The sequence below is a fragment of the Panthera uncia genome, chromosome F2 (assembly GCF_023721935.1).
Source record: "Panthera uncia isolate 11264 chromosome F2, Puncia_PCG_1.0, whole genome shotgun sequence".
Classification (NCBI taxonomy): domain Eukaryota; kingdom Metazoa; phylum Chordata; class Mammalia; order Carnivora; family Felidae; genus Panthera; species Panthera uncia.
Genome location: NC_064812.1, coordinates 1003177 through 1019819, shown reverse-complemented (window position 1 = coordinate 1019819; position 16643 = coordinate 1003177). Strand labels below are relative to the sequence as shown.

Below are 16643 nucleotides of genomic sequence, written 5' to 3'. Positions count from 1 at the left end.
GGGGGAGGGGCAGAGAGAGAGGGAGACACAGAATCGGAAACAGGCTCCAGGCTCCGAGCCATCGGCCCAGAGCCCGACGCGGGGCTCGAACTCACGGACCGCGAGATCGTGACCTGGCTGAAGTCGGACGCTCAGCCGACTGCGCCACCCAGGCGCCCCAATCTGAGGAATATTCTAAAAAACACTTGCTTGTACACTTCAGGATGGTGAGTTTAGGGGTGCGTAGGTGGCCCGGTCAGTTAAGTGTCCAACTCTGGATTTCCCCTCAGTCATGATTTCATGGTTCGTGGGATCGAACCCTGCATCAGGCTCTGCGCTGACAGCAAAGAGCCCGCTTGGGCTTCTCTCTCCTCCCCAACTTGTGCGCATGCGCACTCTTGTGCTGTTTCTCAAAATAACACGTTTAAGATTGTGAGCTATAACTCAAAAAAAATGGGTGTGTGCCGAATAAAAAGCAGACACAAACACGTATGATTTCATTTAAATGAAACGTCGTGTTTGTGTTTTTTCATTTTTAAGTAAACTCTGTGCCCAGCATCAGGCTTGAACTCACGTGCCCAAGGTCAAGAGTTGCAGGCTCTGCTGACTGAGCCATTAAATGGGCACAGTTCTCCTTTACTTACACAAGTGGTTGCCCTTGGAGGGAGAGCCTTTGGGAAGACAGAAACGTTCTGTGTTGGCCCGGTGTCGTTAAACAGGCGTCACAAGGAGTTCGTCGAGATGTGTGCGCTTTGTACAAGTTGCGGTTCGCATCAAAGAGAAAATCGTGTTGAAAAGACGCCCTTCCCGGGCCAGAGAGCACGTGTTGCCTGGTCGCTCCCTCTCCTTCTGCTCCTGTTCCACCCGGCCCCCAGCTTCGCCCTCAGAGGCAGGTCCTTGTCCTTGATGGCCACGTTGAAGATGGGTCTGGAGGGCGTCCCTTCACAGGTTTGCGCAGCAAGGTCTGCTTCCCACTGGTGCAGACTGGGGGCAAGAAGTGATTGTTTGGGGTCACCTTGGGTGGAGCTCCCTGGAAGTGGACTTACTCTGTAGAGTTCTCAGGTGATACATCTGTGAGAGGGGCTGGATCAGGCGGGGGGGGGGGGGGGTTGAAACTGAGGCTGCGGCCATTCCCAGTGGAGCTGTGGGGTTGGGACCACACTTCAGGTGCCCCAGATGGAGACGAGGACATACGCCCTGGGTTCCCGTGATTGGCCAAGCATTGGCTGTGGCGTGGTAGGCATCTGAGACGGCCGTCCAAGGTCCCTGGCCCCTAAGGGGCACACACCTCCTCCCAGCTGCCTTGGAGGGATTTCGCGGTTGTATTTAAGGTCCCGAGTCAGCTGGTGTCAGGTGGGGAGGCTCTCAAGGTGGACTGACCTAGTCATGCATGCCCTTGGAAAGTAGTTTGTTTGTTTGTTTGTTTGTTTTTTAAATAAAAACAATCCCACAGCATTTATTGTCATCTGGTAATAACATAAAGGTAATCAGAACAATAGGAACAAATGTTTTAGAACTAGACTCCCAACAAAGGACCTCTAAAAAAACAAACTACATGGCCCTCTCAAGCATTTCTCACTTCATTGATCATTTCTAGTTGGAGACACTTTGGAGCAGGGTAATATTATCTCCTTTTAGCATGATCCGACCCAGTTGTTTTCTTGACTTTGTTTTAGAATGAATCTCTTCTGCATCATCTAATACGAGGTTCATGTACTCATCAAAACCAATGATAACAGCCCTCTATCCGCATGTTCACTTGCTCATAAAGCCACACCTGAATCCGAGATCTATTTTGCAAGTATCTGAAGATGAGGTTGATGGGCTGCACCATCACCTTCTGCACTTTTTGGCCCTGGCCGCGGTACGCCATGGTGGAAGCTGACAAAAGTGGAAAGTAGTTTTCTACAGCTGGTGGCAGAAAAGAAGTCAGGGGTTCTATGCACTGTTCCTGCCTGAAAGATTCAGGTGTCCCTGGGGGCTGACAGCAGCTTCCAGCTGACAGTTGGCAAGGACTCAGGGAAAGTCCTGGGCTTGTAAGGAACTGATTGCTACTGACATCTGAGTGAGTTTGGAAACAGGTTTCCCAGCACTTCCAGATGTGACCTCAGCCTGGCTGACACCTTGTGTGGCCCTGAACTGGGGTCTCAGTCACTCTGGGCTGCGCTCCGACCTTCAGAGGCGTGAGGTGTCAGATGTGCTGTCTTGTGCTGTGTTTGTGGCGCGTTGTCACAAGTGATGGACAGCTGAGAGCGGGCCTTCAGAGGGAGGGTCGTGACCTTGTGGGGAGGCAGAGTCCTGCCTACAGTTGGTTCCCAGTGTGAGAATTTCAAAGCTGGGGACGGGAGTGGGCATGGCACCCTGGCACCCCTGACTGCACAAGCTTTCCCACAGCGACAGACCAGCGGGACGCAGAGCTCCATGTAGGCCATCGGCACCCTGTGCCCCTGCGTCCCCTTCCAGTTCTTACCTTCTCCCTAAAGGTCATCAGGGTCTTAGTTCTCCCACACGGATCACTTTTGTCTGTTGTTTTCTTCTAACTTGATATAAACAGAACCCTACAGTACGAACTCTCTTGTGACCAGCTCCTTCTGCTGAACGTTGCATCTTGAGATTCATCTTTGCTTTTGTATTTAGCAGGTTTCTTTCATTGCTGCGTATCATTCCCTTGAGGGAGTACTCCTCAGTCTGTCCATCTGTCTGTTGGTTATTTTGGAGGTTGTGAATGGTGCTGCTGTGAACATTCCAGCTCTAGACTTGTGCAGGGGAGGCTTGGTGTCATTGAGCGGATGAGAGGGGTGGGTTTTAGTGCCCAGGTGGTGCCCAGGATCAAGGGCAGTGTGACCATATAAGAAGGGAGGGCCTGATGTGGGTATAGACAGGTAGGCTGGTAGATGCAGTAGGAGAAAGTTGACACTGTCCTCCCATTGCTTCTGTCTTACTGAAATAAGCAAGGGCATCAGCTGAGAGGGAGGAGGGGGAGTATTGGACATTTGGGAAGAGAGGACAAAAGGGGTGGTCTCGTAGGAGAGTAAGGAAGTAGAGATTGCTGGTGGCTCTCAGGGCCCTGGTAGGCAAGGGGTTGTAAATGTACAGAGAGCTCAGTTGGTGTAGATGCAGACGCAGAACAGGAAGCAGGTGGAATTTAACCCACATCGGGATTTTCCCACGAAAGTGTGGTAGAGGAGGGGCAGGGAGAGTTAGGACTAATATGCAAGAAGATGGTTATAAAATATGACCAAAGAGAAACACGGTACCATAGACCATGTGATCTAAGCTGGGTACAGAGGAGAGGGAGGACAGTGAAGGGGTGGCAAGGTCAATACTTTTGTTTCTTTGGAAATATGTCTTAATTTTTTAATGGATCCAAGCCACATCCCTCCCCATTAGTCTGTCCCCAGAGTTGGGTGTTGGAGGTGGGACCCCAGAGAAGCCTTCTCAAGTGGGTGAGGCAGGTGGCTGAGATGCATGCTGGGATGTCCGCATGTTGGGTGGGGAGCGTGAGCAGGGGAAACATTCCTCCCTCCCACTCTTTGGATGTGTGTTATCGTCCGCTGCTCCAGCAGATTCCTGTCTGTTGATAAAGGGAAAAGATGATCTTTTCTCCTTTATTTCAGATTCTGACCTAGGAACTTGTGACAAAGAAGGTGACTCTGGAGCCCGAATTTCTGAGGATGGAAATCTGCCTAAGACAATGGCAGAAACACTCACAGTGATGGAGCCCCCTGCCACTGAGTCTCAGACACTCCCCGAACCCGGATTAGGGGAGCTGTTAGGAAACCCAGAAGGGCAGAACCTGCGGAGCTGTCCCCCTCAGGAGGGAGGTTTCAGGCAGGTGACAGTTACCCACTGGAAGATCCAAGCAGGAGAGACAGCTCGGGTGGGCAGTAAATCAGGAGAAAGCCCAGTTCTGAGCTCAAACCTCCTCCTCCTCCAGAGAGAGCTTGTGGAACGGGAAGCCCACCAGTGTGAGACTTGCGGCCAGACCTTCCCATTTAACGCAGACCTTGTAGGACATCAGATTGCTCATTCTGGGGAGAAATCTTGCAGGTGTGAGCACTGTGGGAAAAGCTTCAGCCAGAGCTCCCACCTTGCTGAGCATCAGAGAGCTCACGCTGGAGAAAGACTCTATGTGTGCAACATGTGTGGGAAGGACTTCATTCACTACGCAGAACTCGCCGAGCACCAGAGGGCACATGTGGGAGGAAAGCCGTTCCGATGCGTGCAGTGTGGGAGAGCCTTCCATCACAGCTCAGACCTGGTTCGGCACCAGCGAGTTCACACCCGGGAGAGGCCTTTCGAGTGTAAGGAGTGTGGGAAAGGCTTCAGTCAGAGCTCCTTGCTTATTCGCCATCAGAGAATTCACACGGGAGAAAGACCCTATGAATGTAACGAATGTGGAAAGTCCTTCATTAGGAGCTCAAGCCTTATTCGACATTATCAGATCCACACAGAGGTGAGACAGTACGAATGTAAGGAGTGTGGGAAGGCTTTCCGTCATCGCTCAGACCTCATTGAACATCAGAGAATTCACACTGGAGAGAGGCCCTTTGAATGTAACGAGTGTGGGAAAGCCTTCATTCGAAGCTCAAAGCTTATTCAGCATCAGCGAATCCATACTGGGGAAAGGCCTTATGTATGCAATGAGTGTGGGAAGCGTTTCAGCCAGACGTCAAACTTTACTCAGCATCAGAGAATTCACACTGGAGAGAAACTCTATGAATGTAATGAATGTGGGAAAGCTTTCTTTCTGAGTTCGTACCTTATTCGACACCAGAAAATCCACACTGGAGAGAGAGTGTATGAATGTAAGGAATGTGGGAAGGCCTTTCTCCAGAAAGCCCATCTCACTGAACATCAGAAAATCCACACTGGGGATAGGCCCTTTGAATGTAAGGACTGCGGGAAGGCTTTCATTCAGAGCTCCAAACTGCTTCTACATCAGATTATTCATACTGGAGAGAAGCCCTATGTATGTAGTTATTGTGGGAAAGGCTTTATTCAGAGGTCAAACTTCCTTCAACACCAGAAAATTCATACTGAAGAGAAACTCTATGAATGTAGTCAGTATGGGAAAGATTTCAGCTCGACCCCAAACTTTAAAAATAATCAAAGTGTTCACCAGGAGGGACTTCCCTTGAATAAGACCACCATACATTTGGGTGAGAAGTCTGCAGGTCACGGGGAATGTACAGCTGACTCATAAAATAGCCATTCTCCAACTCAGTGGGTGATGTTTAGAAGGGAGCGGCACGAGGTCACGTGATTCCGTTCATGTGACTCGGGATGTGTCAGCATTTTCCAAAGTCCTAGGCGGGGCTGCTTTCAGAGTGGGCTGTCCCCTGCTGGCGTGCAGCGGTGCTGGGCTGCTGTCCTCAGCTAGGAATGTGTGACCTCAGGAGAGCCACGAGACTGCACAAGTGACTCTGGGCTGGAACGGTGCTGGGGGAGGAGCTGGGTCTCAGAGAAGGTTCTGTATTTTATTGCACAATTACAGGTCACCCCCGAGTTAAAGCCTTTTTAAGGCAGAATTCTGAGTCTAATCTCAATACTTAAGAGAATATTACATAGTAAATTTTGATCTATTAAAAAGGCAAGTTGAGAAAGATCTTTCTTCTTTACAACCACAAATTGGCTCCCTGTCGTCCTTAGGATACTTCCCAAGCTCCCACTCCTGCTTTCTAAGACCTTTTTGCTTCCTGAAGTTGCATCCACTGCGTGACCACCTGCCACGTGACTGGTGTTGTGGCGACGCTAACTGCTCGACGCTCCCACTTGGCCAAGCTGCTCCTCGTCTTTGTCCTTGTTTGAGTGCTCCCTGCCCCACACCTGACCGACTCCTCAGGTATCGCGTCAGGCTCAGCCAGCCACTCTCCCTCTGTGCTTGTGTTGCTGGGAGCACTTCTGTTACTGCCCTTTGTTCTGTCAAAGTTACGTTGTTTATCTACCATCTGTGTCATCCTTACCCTATTGGCTCCTTAAGGACATGACCGTAGCTGACTGACTTATGTGTCCCTGTATCTGGCGCAGGACAATAAAGAGCACACCCCACATCTGCGTGTGATTGGCACCTCTCTTGCTTTGTCCTTTCTGTACTGCTATGTTTGAAATTTTTGGTTCTTGTTTCGTAGCAGCATAGTTCACTGGTCTACAGGAAGTATCTTGTCTCTCAGCCCTGTTGATACCTTCTGCTTGTCCTTAGAAGTTGCAAGCAACAGCTAGTGTAAGACTAGCACGCCTCATATTTATTGCCTTTAGAGCTCACCCTTGACTTGTCCACTTGGTTTTGGGGAGTGCTGTCTTCACGTGGTTGCCTGTGTATCTTTCTGATCCGCTCTGATCCGCTCTGATCCAACGCACCGCACGAGGTTTTGTCTCAGTTCCGTGATTGACCTCATCGCTTCTGGTCTCTCCACCTGCTTTGTGGCTCACTTTGTCATTTATTTGAAAATGTAGTGATTTAGAAGGACCAGTGCTGAACCCTAGGAAAACAGATGAAGCTGTTCAGTCTGCTGGGGAAGACAGATCACACACAGCGTTAAGTGTTGAAGTAGAAGTCCCCGGTTGTGTAGGACGCAGGTAAGGAGGGGACTAGTTGGGCATGGAGGGTCTGGGACAGCTTCACAGAAGAGGTGATGCCGGGACTGAAAGAACCGTGGCAGCTCGAGAAAGAGAGTGACCTGGAGAGGACCCTGCAGGACAGGGAGTGGTGGACTCCTCTTTTCGCAGCTTTCGTGGCACGGTAGTTAACAGCGCAGAACTTGACGGTTGTTTGCCTCTGAATTTCTTTTCTCTGACATGAACCGAAACGACCGGTTTTGAAATGACCTAAACCAATTTTGTTTTGCCTGTGAGGGCAGATTTTGAGTTCTTAAATTCCAGCAACCCTAGAAGCCTCCAGGGGTAAGTGATCAAGGGGGGCATACAGCGCTGCATCTTCTGGAAAACTCCTCATCACTAGAGATGTTTCACGTGGTACAGAAGAGAGTACCGGACCACTCGCGTAACCTTTGGTGAGGTCCGGTCTGCAGACAGTAAAACGCCTATTTAAAGTGTACAGGGTTTTGAGAAACCGTATACCTGTGTAACCACCGTTAGAATAAAGAAAAATAACATTTTTATCACACAGCATTGTTCCCTCTTGCCCTTTCCCGGTTAATCCTACCCTGGTCCCAAGTAACCGCTTTCCGTCAGTGTAGATTAGTTTTGCTTGTTGTAGGGCTTCACGTTAAATGGACCCGAACAGTATATGATACCGCGTGTCTTCACTTCCTTTGCTTTAGCATGTTTTAAGGACTCGACCGAGTAGTTATGTGTTTCGGTATCTCTCTGCCGAGTAGTGTTCCGTTGTGTGGACAAACCATTTGTTCTCATCCACATGTTGATAGAAATTTGGGTTTCCAGATTTCTTACGAATAAAACTGCTATGAGCATTTGTGTAAAAGTATTTATTTGGAAATGCCTCTTTATTTCTCTTCAGTGAATGCCTAGGAATTTACTTTCTGAGTTATAAGTGTATTTTTAACTGTATTTATTTTTATTTATTTTTTTAATGTGTGTTTTTGAGAGAGAGAGAGACAGAGCGTGAGTGGGGGAGGGGCAGAGAGAGGGAGACACAGCTCCAAGCGGGCTCCAGGCCCTGAGCTGTCAGCACAGAGCCCGACGCGGGGCTCAAACTCATGAACCGTGAGATCATGACCTGAGCCGAAGTCGGACGCTTCACCGACTGAGCCACCCAGAAGCTCCACTGTGTTTTTAACTTTATGAGAAATTGCCAAAAAGTTCTCAATAGTGATTGTACCATTTCGTACTCCTGCCACACTCCTCTGAAATGTAATCCATCCTAGTTGTGTGTGATGGTGTATTTGTGTTTCTAATTTGTATTTGTCCGCCAGCGATAGCATTGAGCATCTTTTCGTGTACGTGTTGCCATTACCTATCGTCTTTTGTGATGTGTCTACACACCTTTTGTCCGTTTTTAAAAACTTCTTCTAATGTTTTATTTATTTTTGGGGGGGGGGAGGGAGGGGCAGAGCGAGAGGAAGACACAGCGTCCAAAGTGGGCTCCAGGCTCTGAACCGTCAGCACAGAGCTGGACACGGGACTCAAACTCACCACGAGATCGTGACCTGAACTGAAGTCACGTGCTTAACCGACTGAGCCACCCAGGTGCCCCACCTTTTGCCCATTTTTTAAATTGGGTAGTTTGTCTTATTACTGACTTGTAAGAGTCTTTTCTATATTGTAGGCAAGAGTCTTTTTTCCAAATATATATTCATTACAAATACTTTTAATCTTTGGCTTGCCTTTTCATTTTCTTAATGGTATCTTTTTTTCTTTTCCTTCAAATTTGTATTTAAATTCTAGTTAGTTAACATGTAGTGTAACAATTGGTTTCAGGAGTAGAATTTAGTGATTCATTACTCACATGTAACACCCAGTGCTCAAAACAAGTGCCCTCCTTAATCGCCACCACCCATTTAGCCCAAATGGTATCTTTTAAAGATCAGATTTAAAAACCATTTTATTAAGTCTACAGTTTACCAAACTTTTCTAGTTTGTGCTTTTTTTTTTTTTTTTTTTTTTTGAGGAGGAGGAGCTTGCTTTATTGGGGGGGAGCACCGCACGTGGCCAACACGTGAAGGCAGCCCAGTAGGCACCCTACACGTCAGCTCAGAAAGGGACACGGGAAGTTCTGCTAAGAAAGATCAGCTGGAACGTGGGTTCCTCCGGGCGGCTTCCCAGCCTCATCCCTCTGAGGAGTCGGGACGCTCCCGACCGTTTCCTTGAAGGCAAATGTGGTCACTACAGGTAGAGCCCCTCGAGGGCCTTTTTTTTTTTTCCTGATTCCTTTTTTAAATTTTTTTTAATGTTTATTTTTGAGAGAGAGAGAGAGCACGAGCATGGGAGGGGCAGAGAGAGAGGCAGACACAGAATCTGAAACAGGCTCCAGGCTCTGAGCTGTCAGCCCAGAGCCCAACGCGCGGGGCTTGAACTCACAAACCTGAGCTGAAGTTGGACGCTTAACCGACTGAGCCACCTGGGCGCCCCGGCCTTCTTGTTTTTTATAAAGAGCATTTTCTTTAGACTTTCTGAAGTCTTCATTTGTTACTTCCATTCTGCATTCTCTCTAGGCCATCAGACCAGCCTCCGTGCAGATTGCCTTGATGTCAACCCTGGAGAGGTCATCTTTAGCCATGATCAAGTCGTCCAGGGTCACATCATCGGCCGGCGTCGTCCTGCTCGTGTGGATCTGAAAGATGCACTTCATAGTCTTTTCATGAGGCGAGGGGAACTCAGTTTTCCTGTCAGTGCGGCCTGGTCTGATAAGTGCTGGATCCAAAGTTTCTATTTGCTCTGTGGCCATGATCACTTTCATGTGACCCCTTGAATCAAATGCACCCAATTGGTTCAGCAGTTCCAACATTGTTCGTTGAATTTCTCTTTCAACACCGGAATTTGAGTCCTATCTTTTTGTTCCAGTGGCGTCAATTTCATCAATAAACACGATGGATGATGCGTGTTGTTCTGCGACTCAAAACAATTCCCGAACGAGTTTGGGCCCATCACCCAGGTGCTCCTGAATAAGTTCAGAGCCAACCACTCTGAGGAAAGTGGCTGAGGTTTGGTTTGCTACTGCTTTGGCCGATAAGGTTTTACCTGTGCCGGGTGGTCCATAGAGAATGACCCCCTTTGGGGGCTTTATACCCATCCCTCCATAATATTCAGGATGAGTGAGAGGAAGCTCCACAGATTCCTTAATTTCCTGAGTTTGGTTGTCCAACCCCCCAGTGTCAGCACAGGTTTCCTGGGGGGCCTTTGCTACCTTCATCACTGTGACCAAGGGATCTGTGTCATCGATGACCTGTACCTTGTGGTTGAGCAGGACTGAGCAGCCTGGTTCCAGGAGGTCCTTGTCTACAAAGGAAAGAATACTGACGCAGTGTTCTGAGCCCACAGATGGGGACACGATGGCACGATTGCCCTTGATGATCTCTTCCAATGTTCCTCCCAACCCTGGGGTCCCCCTCAGGTTGTCCACCTTTGATTTTTTTTCCTCTCGCTTTTCTTCTAAAGGCTTCGTTTGTTCGTGATCTCTAATGAACTCATTCTCCCTGAGAGTCATTCTCTCTCTAACCTCGGTAGTTTTAAGCGGCACTGAGTGTGATGTGTCACCGGTGGCAGCTTGCTGGCAGCATCTGGTCCCTTCTTTTTCCCCACTCTAGTTGGCACAGGAGGTTTGTGTCTCTTTTTCTTGTCCCTGTCATCCTTCTTGCCACCTCCAGGGCCATGACCACCACTCTGACTGACCTATCTTGCTTTGGCCACTCGAACCGCCACTATGGAAAAAGCATCTCTTGTTTATGTTTCTTGAGTTCTGTCTCGGTTTTGAAAAATCTATTTTCCAATTGTTCTTGTTAGTGTGTGGAAATACATTTGATTTTGCTATGCTGACCTTGCATCCTGCAACCCAGGTGGATTCACGTACTGGTTCCATGAATGATTTTCTAGATTCTCTGGCATTTCTTATGCAGATAATCAAAGAATTTTCCTTCCTCCTGTATAATTTCTAGAGACCTTATCCCCCCTGCTTTATTTCGCTGACTACAGCGTCTTGCACGATTTGCGTTAGAAGTGATGAGAAGACATCCTTGTTTTGTCTTGTCTTGATATCAGGATAATGTTGCTTTCAAAGAGTGGCGAAGCATCCTACCCACATCTATTTTCTGAAGTCGTTTGCATAGTAATTTATTTTTTCCTTAAATGTGTGATAGGTTTCACCAGTGAAACCCTGGGGATTTCTTTCTGAGAAAATTAGAAATTCAATTTTTTTTTTTTTTTTTTTTTTTTTTTTTTGAGAGAGTGCATGAGCAGGGGAGAGGGGCAGAGGGAGAGAATTAGTTACATTTTAAATGATTTCCCTCCTTCCTGGTATTGGTGATTGGTATCTTCTACTTTTTGACCAATGTGGCTAGATATTTACCAATGTTATTGCTGCTTTCAAAGAAACAGCTTTTGTTTTCCTTGATTTTTCTCTATTGTTTGTCCGTTTTCTGTGTCATCGAAATAGAATCGTGATTTGTTTCCTTCCGCTTTGAACTAATTTCCCCTTTTCTAGCTTATGGAAGTGGAAGCTTACGTCATTCGTTTTAGATCGTTCTTCTTTTCTCATGTGAACACCGAGAGCAGTTTTCCTCTAAATACCATACCAGCTGCACTCCGTCAATTTTGATACGTTGTTTTCATCGTCATTCCTAGTTTCCTATTTCTCTTGGGAGTTTTTCTTTGACTATGACTTATGTAGAAGTCTGTTTAACTTCCAAATACTTGGGGCATTTTCCAGTTATTTTTATTACTGATTTCTAGTTTAATTCCATTGTCTAATCAGACAACATGTTCCATGTATTAACTCTTTTCGATTTAATACTTGTCTTACAGCCCAGAGGGTGGCTTATCTTGCTGAGTGCCCCACGTGCCCCTGTGACACACTTGCATCCTGCTGGTGTCAGGTGTTAGGATTCTGTGCACGTCGGGTCAGTCTGTCTGATAGGCTTGTTCATGTGTTCTGTATCTTTCCTGATTTTCTTTCTACTTTTCTGTCACTGAGAGAGGTATGTTGGACTCACCAGTTATAATTGTGGATTTGTCTTTCTCCTTTGATGTTGTCAAATTTTATGTGTTTTGCACCTCTGGTTTCAGTTACATAAACATTTAGATTTGCCGAGTTTTTAAAAATTTTTTAAATCTTTATTTTTGAGAGAGAGAGAGAGAGAGAGAGAGAGAGAGAGAACGGGAGAGGGGCAAGGAGAGAGGGAGACACAGAATCCGAAGCAGGCTCCAGGCTCTGAGCTGTCGGCACAGAGCCCGATGTGGGGCTCAAATTCAAGAACTGTGAGATCATGACCTGAGCCGAAGTCGGACGCTTAACCGACTGAGCCACCCAGGCGCCCCCAATTTTTTTTTTTTTTTAATAAAAAATAAAAAGTATCCATCTTTGGTGTTATTTAAAAACCCAAAATTTGATGCTAATGCAGCTGTTTTAGGCTTAGGATTAGTGCTTCTAGGATACAGTTGTACTTTTTTCTTTTAATCTATGTATGTCAGTGTATTTAAAGTGTATTTCTTGGAGGGATGCCTGAGTTGCTCAGTTGGTTAAGTGTCCAATGCTTGGTTTTGGCTCAGGTTATGATCTCATGGTTTGTGACTTTGATCCCTGCATTGGGTTCTGCACTGACAGTACAGAGCCTGCTTGGGTTTCTCTCTCTCTCTCTGCCCCTCCCACATGTGTGCGCTCTCTCTCTCTCTCTCTCTCTCTTTCAATAAAGTAATAAACATTTTTTAAAAATAAAGTGTATTGGGGCGCCTGGGTGGCGCAGTCGGTTAAGCGTCCGACTTCAGCCAGGTCACGATCTCGCGGTCCGTGAGTTCGAGCCCCGCGTCAGGCTCTGGGCTGATGGCTCGGAGCCTGGAGCCTGTTTCCGATTCTGTGTCTCCCTCTCTCTCTGCCCCTCCCCCGTTCATGCTCTGTCTCTCTCTGTCCCAAAAATAAATAAAAAACGTTGAAAAAAAAAATTAAAAAAAAAAAATAAATAAAGTGTATTAAAAAAAATTTTAATGCTTATTTATTTTTGAGACAGAGACAGAGCATGAGTGAGGGAGGGGAAGAGAGAGAGGGAGACACAGAATCCGAAGCAGGCTCCAGGCTCCTAGCTGTCAGCACAGAGCCCAACACGGGTCTCGAACTCACAAACCATGAGGTCATGCCCTGAGCCGAAGTCAGACACTCTGCCAACTGAGCCCCCAGGCGCCCCGGGCTTGCATTATTTCTGATGAAAATGTTGCAGTCGTTCTGCCTTTGTTCTTTTCATAATGTCTTTTTTGCCTCTAAGTGCTTTTAAGTTTTTATCAACGAGGGGCGCCTGGGTGGTTCGGGTGGTTAACTGTCTGACTTTGGCTCAGGTCATGATCTCATGGTTCGTGGGTTCAAGCCCTGGGTCGGGCTCTGCACTGACTGTGCCTTGCCTGCTTGGGATTCCCTCTCTCTCCCTCTCACTCTGCCCCTCCCCAGCTTGGGCTTCTTTCTCAAAATAAATAAACTTAAAAAAGGAAAAAAAAAAAAAAAGGTTTCATCATGGCTTTCAGCCATTTGGTTATGACGTGCCTTGCTGTGTTTTTGTTACTATCCGGATTGGAGTTTATTGGTTTCGAATTTGTTGGCTTTGGATTTATTATTGTCGTCAAATTTGGAATGTTTTCCGTTACAGGCTCCGTGTGGTGGTGGGTGGGGTTGGGTGGTACAGCAGCTAAGTCTTTCCTGCACTGGGGGGTGGTGGTGGTGGGCACGTGCTATGGACCAAGTTGTTGGGAAGTGGCAGAAGGGGGGAGCTGAGCGCGTGTAGTCCTAGGTGGGGAGAGAGGGGGTTGGGGCTAGAGTCTACGGACCCCAGGGTTTACAGGGACTTTGATCAGGACTTGGGCTAAGAGGTCTCCCACTGCGCTGGACCGCTGGAATCCAGTCATTCCTTATGCCACTGTCCCCGCACCAAGGGAAGGAGCCAAAGGCACATGCCTGAGCGTGTGCCCTCCCGGGGAGGGTCTCCCGTCTGTGAACCGGGTCCGCTGTGCTTTCTGTGTGGGGTCTGTACCCTCTCCCAGCTCTTCCTGGGATGGCTCTAGCCCTCTAGGTCAGCCCTCTGGGGGTCCCCCACTCCCCCTTGGTGGGCTAGGTCTCCCCAGCTGCCTGACGTTCGGCAAGTACCGGGATAACGGCAGCTGTGTCCCGTGCAGAGGGAACGAGGTAGAGACCTCAGGAGAAATAAGATTGGCCCTGGCTCTGGTTCAGCATCACCTGGGGGGTTTTAACAGCCCCTGGGTGGCCCTACTGGAGCCCAGGCTGATGTAATTAGCTCAGGCATCCTCCACAGTCACGTTTTTAATCTTCTACTTTTTGCGATAACGGTAGATTCATGCCCGTGTGTAAGACGTAATACAGAGTTTCCGTGTTCTGTTTACCCCGATGGCAATGGCAGCATCTTGAAGACCACAGTGCAACAGTACAGCCAGGAGATTGACATGGACATCTTCAAGATACAGAAGAGTTGCTTTCCAGGAAGAACTCTCACTATTTTATATCCGTACTCACTTCCTTTCTGCCTTCAACCCCTCCTTCTCAGCTAGCAACCGTTAAGGTTTTCTGTGTCTATGATTTTGTCATTGCAACAATGTTATATAAATGGAACCATACAGTATTATGGACTTGACCTGTTGGGGCCAGGTTACCTCCAGCTTCCATGGGTATAAGATCTGGTGTAGGTAGTAGCATAAACAGACATTTATTGGAGTAGAGCAAAGCCCAGAAATAAACTCTTCTATATATAGTCAGATGATTTTTACCATGGGTGCCAAGAACATTCCGTGGGGAAAGGACGGTCTTTTCAACAAATGGTGCTGGGAGTACTGGACATCCACATGCCAAAGAAGGGACATTGGGCCCTTATCTAACACTATGTAAAAATTAACTGATTAACTGCGGGTGGGGGCGAAAGCAATGGCTGGCTCGGAGCAGTAGCCTCGCAGTGGCCTCGAGGGGCCCTCCAGCCAGTGTTGACCCCACCCCAGTCTCCAGCATGGGAAGTATCTTCGCAAACCTCTTCAAGGGCCTTTTTGGCAAAAAGAGAGACGTGCATCCTCATGGTGGGCTTGGACGCTGCAGGGAAGACCACCATCCTGTACAAACTGAAGCTGGGTGAGATGGGGACCACCATTCCCACCACAGGCTTCCACGTGGAGACCGTGGAGTACGAGAACATCAGCTTCACCGTGCGCGACGTGGGCGGCCAGGACAAGATCGGCCCCTGTGGCTCCACTATTTCCGGAACACACAAGGCCTCATCCTCCTAGTGGACAGCAAGGTCAGAGAGGGCGTGAAGGAGGCCCGTGAGGAGCTCGTGACGATGCTGGCCGGGGATGAGCTCAGGGATGCCGTCCGGCTGGTGTTCGCCAGCAAGCAGGTGTGTGCGCCCGTGCGCCCCGGCCATGCGGGGTGGGAGGTGGGGAGGGGTGGTCCCCGTGGACCGCTGACCCGAGGTCGCCGGGCCTCGCCCACCAGGACCTCCCTAAGGCCATGAAGGTGGCCGAGTCTATGGACAAGCTGGGCCTGCACTCACTGTGCCACAGGAACCGGTACATTCGGGCCACCTGTGCCACCAGCAGGGACAGGCTCTATGAGGGACTGGACTGGCTATCCAATCAGCTCCAGAACCAGAAGGCAGACCCCCACCCCCACCCCCACCCCCAGTCCACATGTGCTTTCACTCCCTCAGCCTGCAAGGGTCAGGTTTGCCAACGAAACAACAACCTCTACTTTTTTCTCTCTTATTTTGATAAACACCGAAGAAGCTGGAGCCGCTCAACTTGGGGAAATCCTCAGAACTGGTTTATTTGGTGTCGTGGAACCTCTTACTGCTTTCAATACACGATTGGTAATCAACTGTTTTGTATATTTATTTCCAGTTTTCATTTCGACAAGCACTGTAATTATAGCTACTAAAGTCTCTTAACTAGTAAAATAAATAATAAAAATAAACATCAAAATTAATTGCAAATGAATCAAACACCTAAACTTAAGAGCTAAAGCCATAAAACTCCTGGAAGACATAGGGGAGAAGCTTGACGACACTGAATCTGGTGATGATTTCTTGGATACGCCACCAAAAAGCACAGGCAACAAAAACAAAAATAGATCTATGGTACTTCATCAAAACTAAAAACTTGTGGGGGCGCCTGGGTGGCGCAGTCGGTTAAGCGTCCGACTTCAGCCAGGTCACGATCTCGCGGTCTGTGAGTTCGAGCCCCGCGTCAGGCTCTGGGCTGATGGCTCGGAGCCTGGAGCCTGTTTCCGATTCTGTGTCTCCCTCTCTCTCTGCCCCTCCCCCGTTCATGCTCTGTCTCTCTCTGTCCCAAAAATAAATAAAAAACGTTGAAAAAAAAATTAAAAAAAAAAAAAACTAAAAACTTGTGCATCAAAGGGCACTATCAACAAATAAAAAGGCAACCGAATGGGAGAAAAATATTTGCACATCACGTATCTAATAAAAGATTAATACCCAGAATATATAAGGAACTCCTAAAAACAGCAACAACAAAACTGAATTTGAAAATGGGCAAAGGACTTCAACAAACATCTCTCCAAAGAAGATATTTGTGGGGCTTTTTTTAAAGTTTATTTATTTATTTTGAGAAAGCTTGAGTGCCAGCAGAGGAGGGGCAGAGAGGGAGAGAAGAAAATCCCTAGCAGGCTCTGTGCCGTCAGCACCAGAAGCCAATATGGGGCTTGAACTCAAGAAGCCGTGAGATCTTACCGCTTCTCGACCTTTTGGCTAAGATCAAGTGAAGAAGCCGTGAGATGTTGACCTGAGCTGAAATCAAGAGTTGGACACTTACCCAAATGAGCCACCCAAGAGCGCCTCAAAGAAGATACTTGAACGGCCAATAATCACACGAGAAGACATTTGATATCTTTAATCACTATGTGAATGAACATCAAAATCACAATGAGATGCTACCTCACACCCACTGGGATGGCTAGTGTGAAAAATAAGTAACAAGTGCTGGCGAGGATGTGGAGAAATCGGAATCCTCGTGCGCTGCTGGGGGGAATATAA

The 16643-nt window shown here is 47.9% G+C and overlaps 2 protein-coding genes and 2 pseudogenes across 2 annotated transcripts; 2 read left to right on the top strand and 2 right to left on the bottom strand.

Moving 5' to 3' along the window:
- Nucleotides 1–1385: 1385 nt before the first annotated feature.
- Nucleotides 1386–1877, bottom strand: LOC125924333 (small nuclear ribonucleoprotein E-like). Its single transcript, XM_049632806.1, is given in 2 exon segments — nucleotides 1386–1713; nucleotides 1715–1877. Coding segments are annotated over 2 exon segments (279 nt in total). The 5' UTR covers nucleotides 1853–1877; the 3' UTR covers nucleotides 1386–1572.
- An 82-nt stretch (nucleotides 1878–1959) lies between these two features.
- Nucleotides 1960–7426, top strand: ZNF623 (zinc finger protein 623). The gene has a single exon (XM_049632805.1). It carries the CDS (start codon nucleotides 3464–3466, stop codon nucleotides 5183–5185), a length of 1722 nt encoding a protein of 573 aa, XP_049488762.1. The 5' UTR covers nucleotides 1960–3463; the 3' UTR covers nucleotides 5186–7426.
- Nucleotides 7427–8943: 1517 nt separating this feature from the next.
- Nucleotides 8944–14272, bottom strand: LOC125924908 (26S proteasome regulatory subunit 4-like; annotated as a pseudogene).
- Nucleotides 14273–14606: 334 nt separating this feature from the next.
- On the top strand, nucleotides 14607–15242 carry LOC125924916 (ADP-ribosylation factor 1-like; annotated as a pseudogene).
- The last annotated feature ends 1401 nt before the right edge of the window (nucleotides 15243–16643 follow it).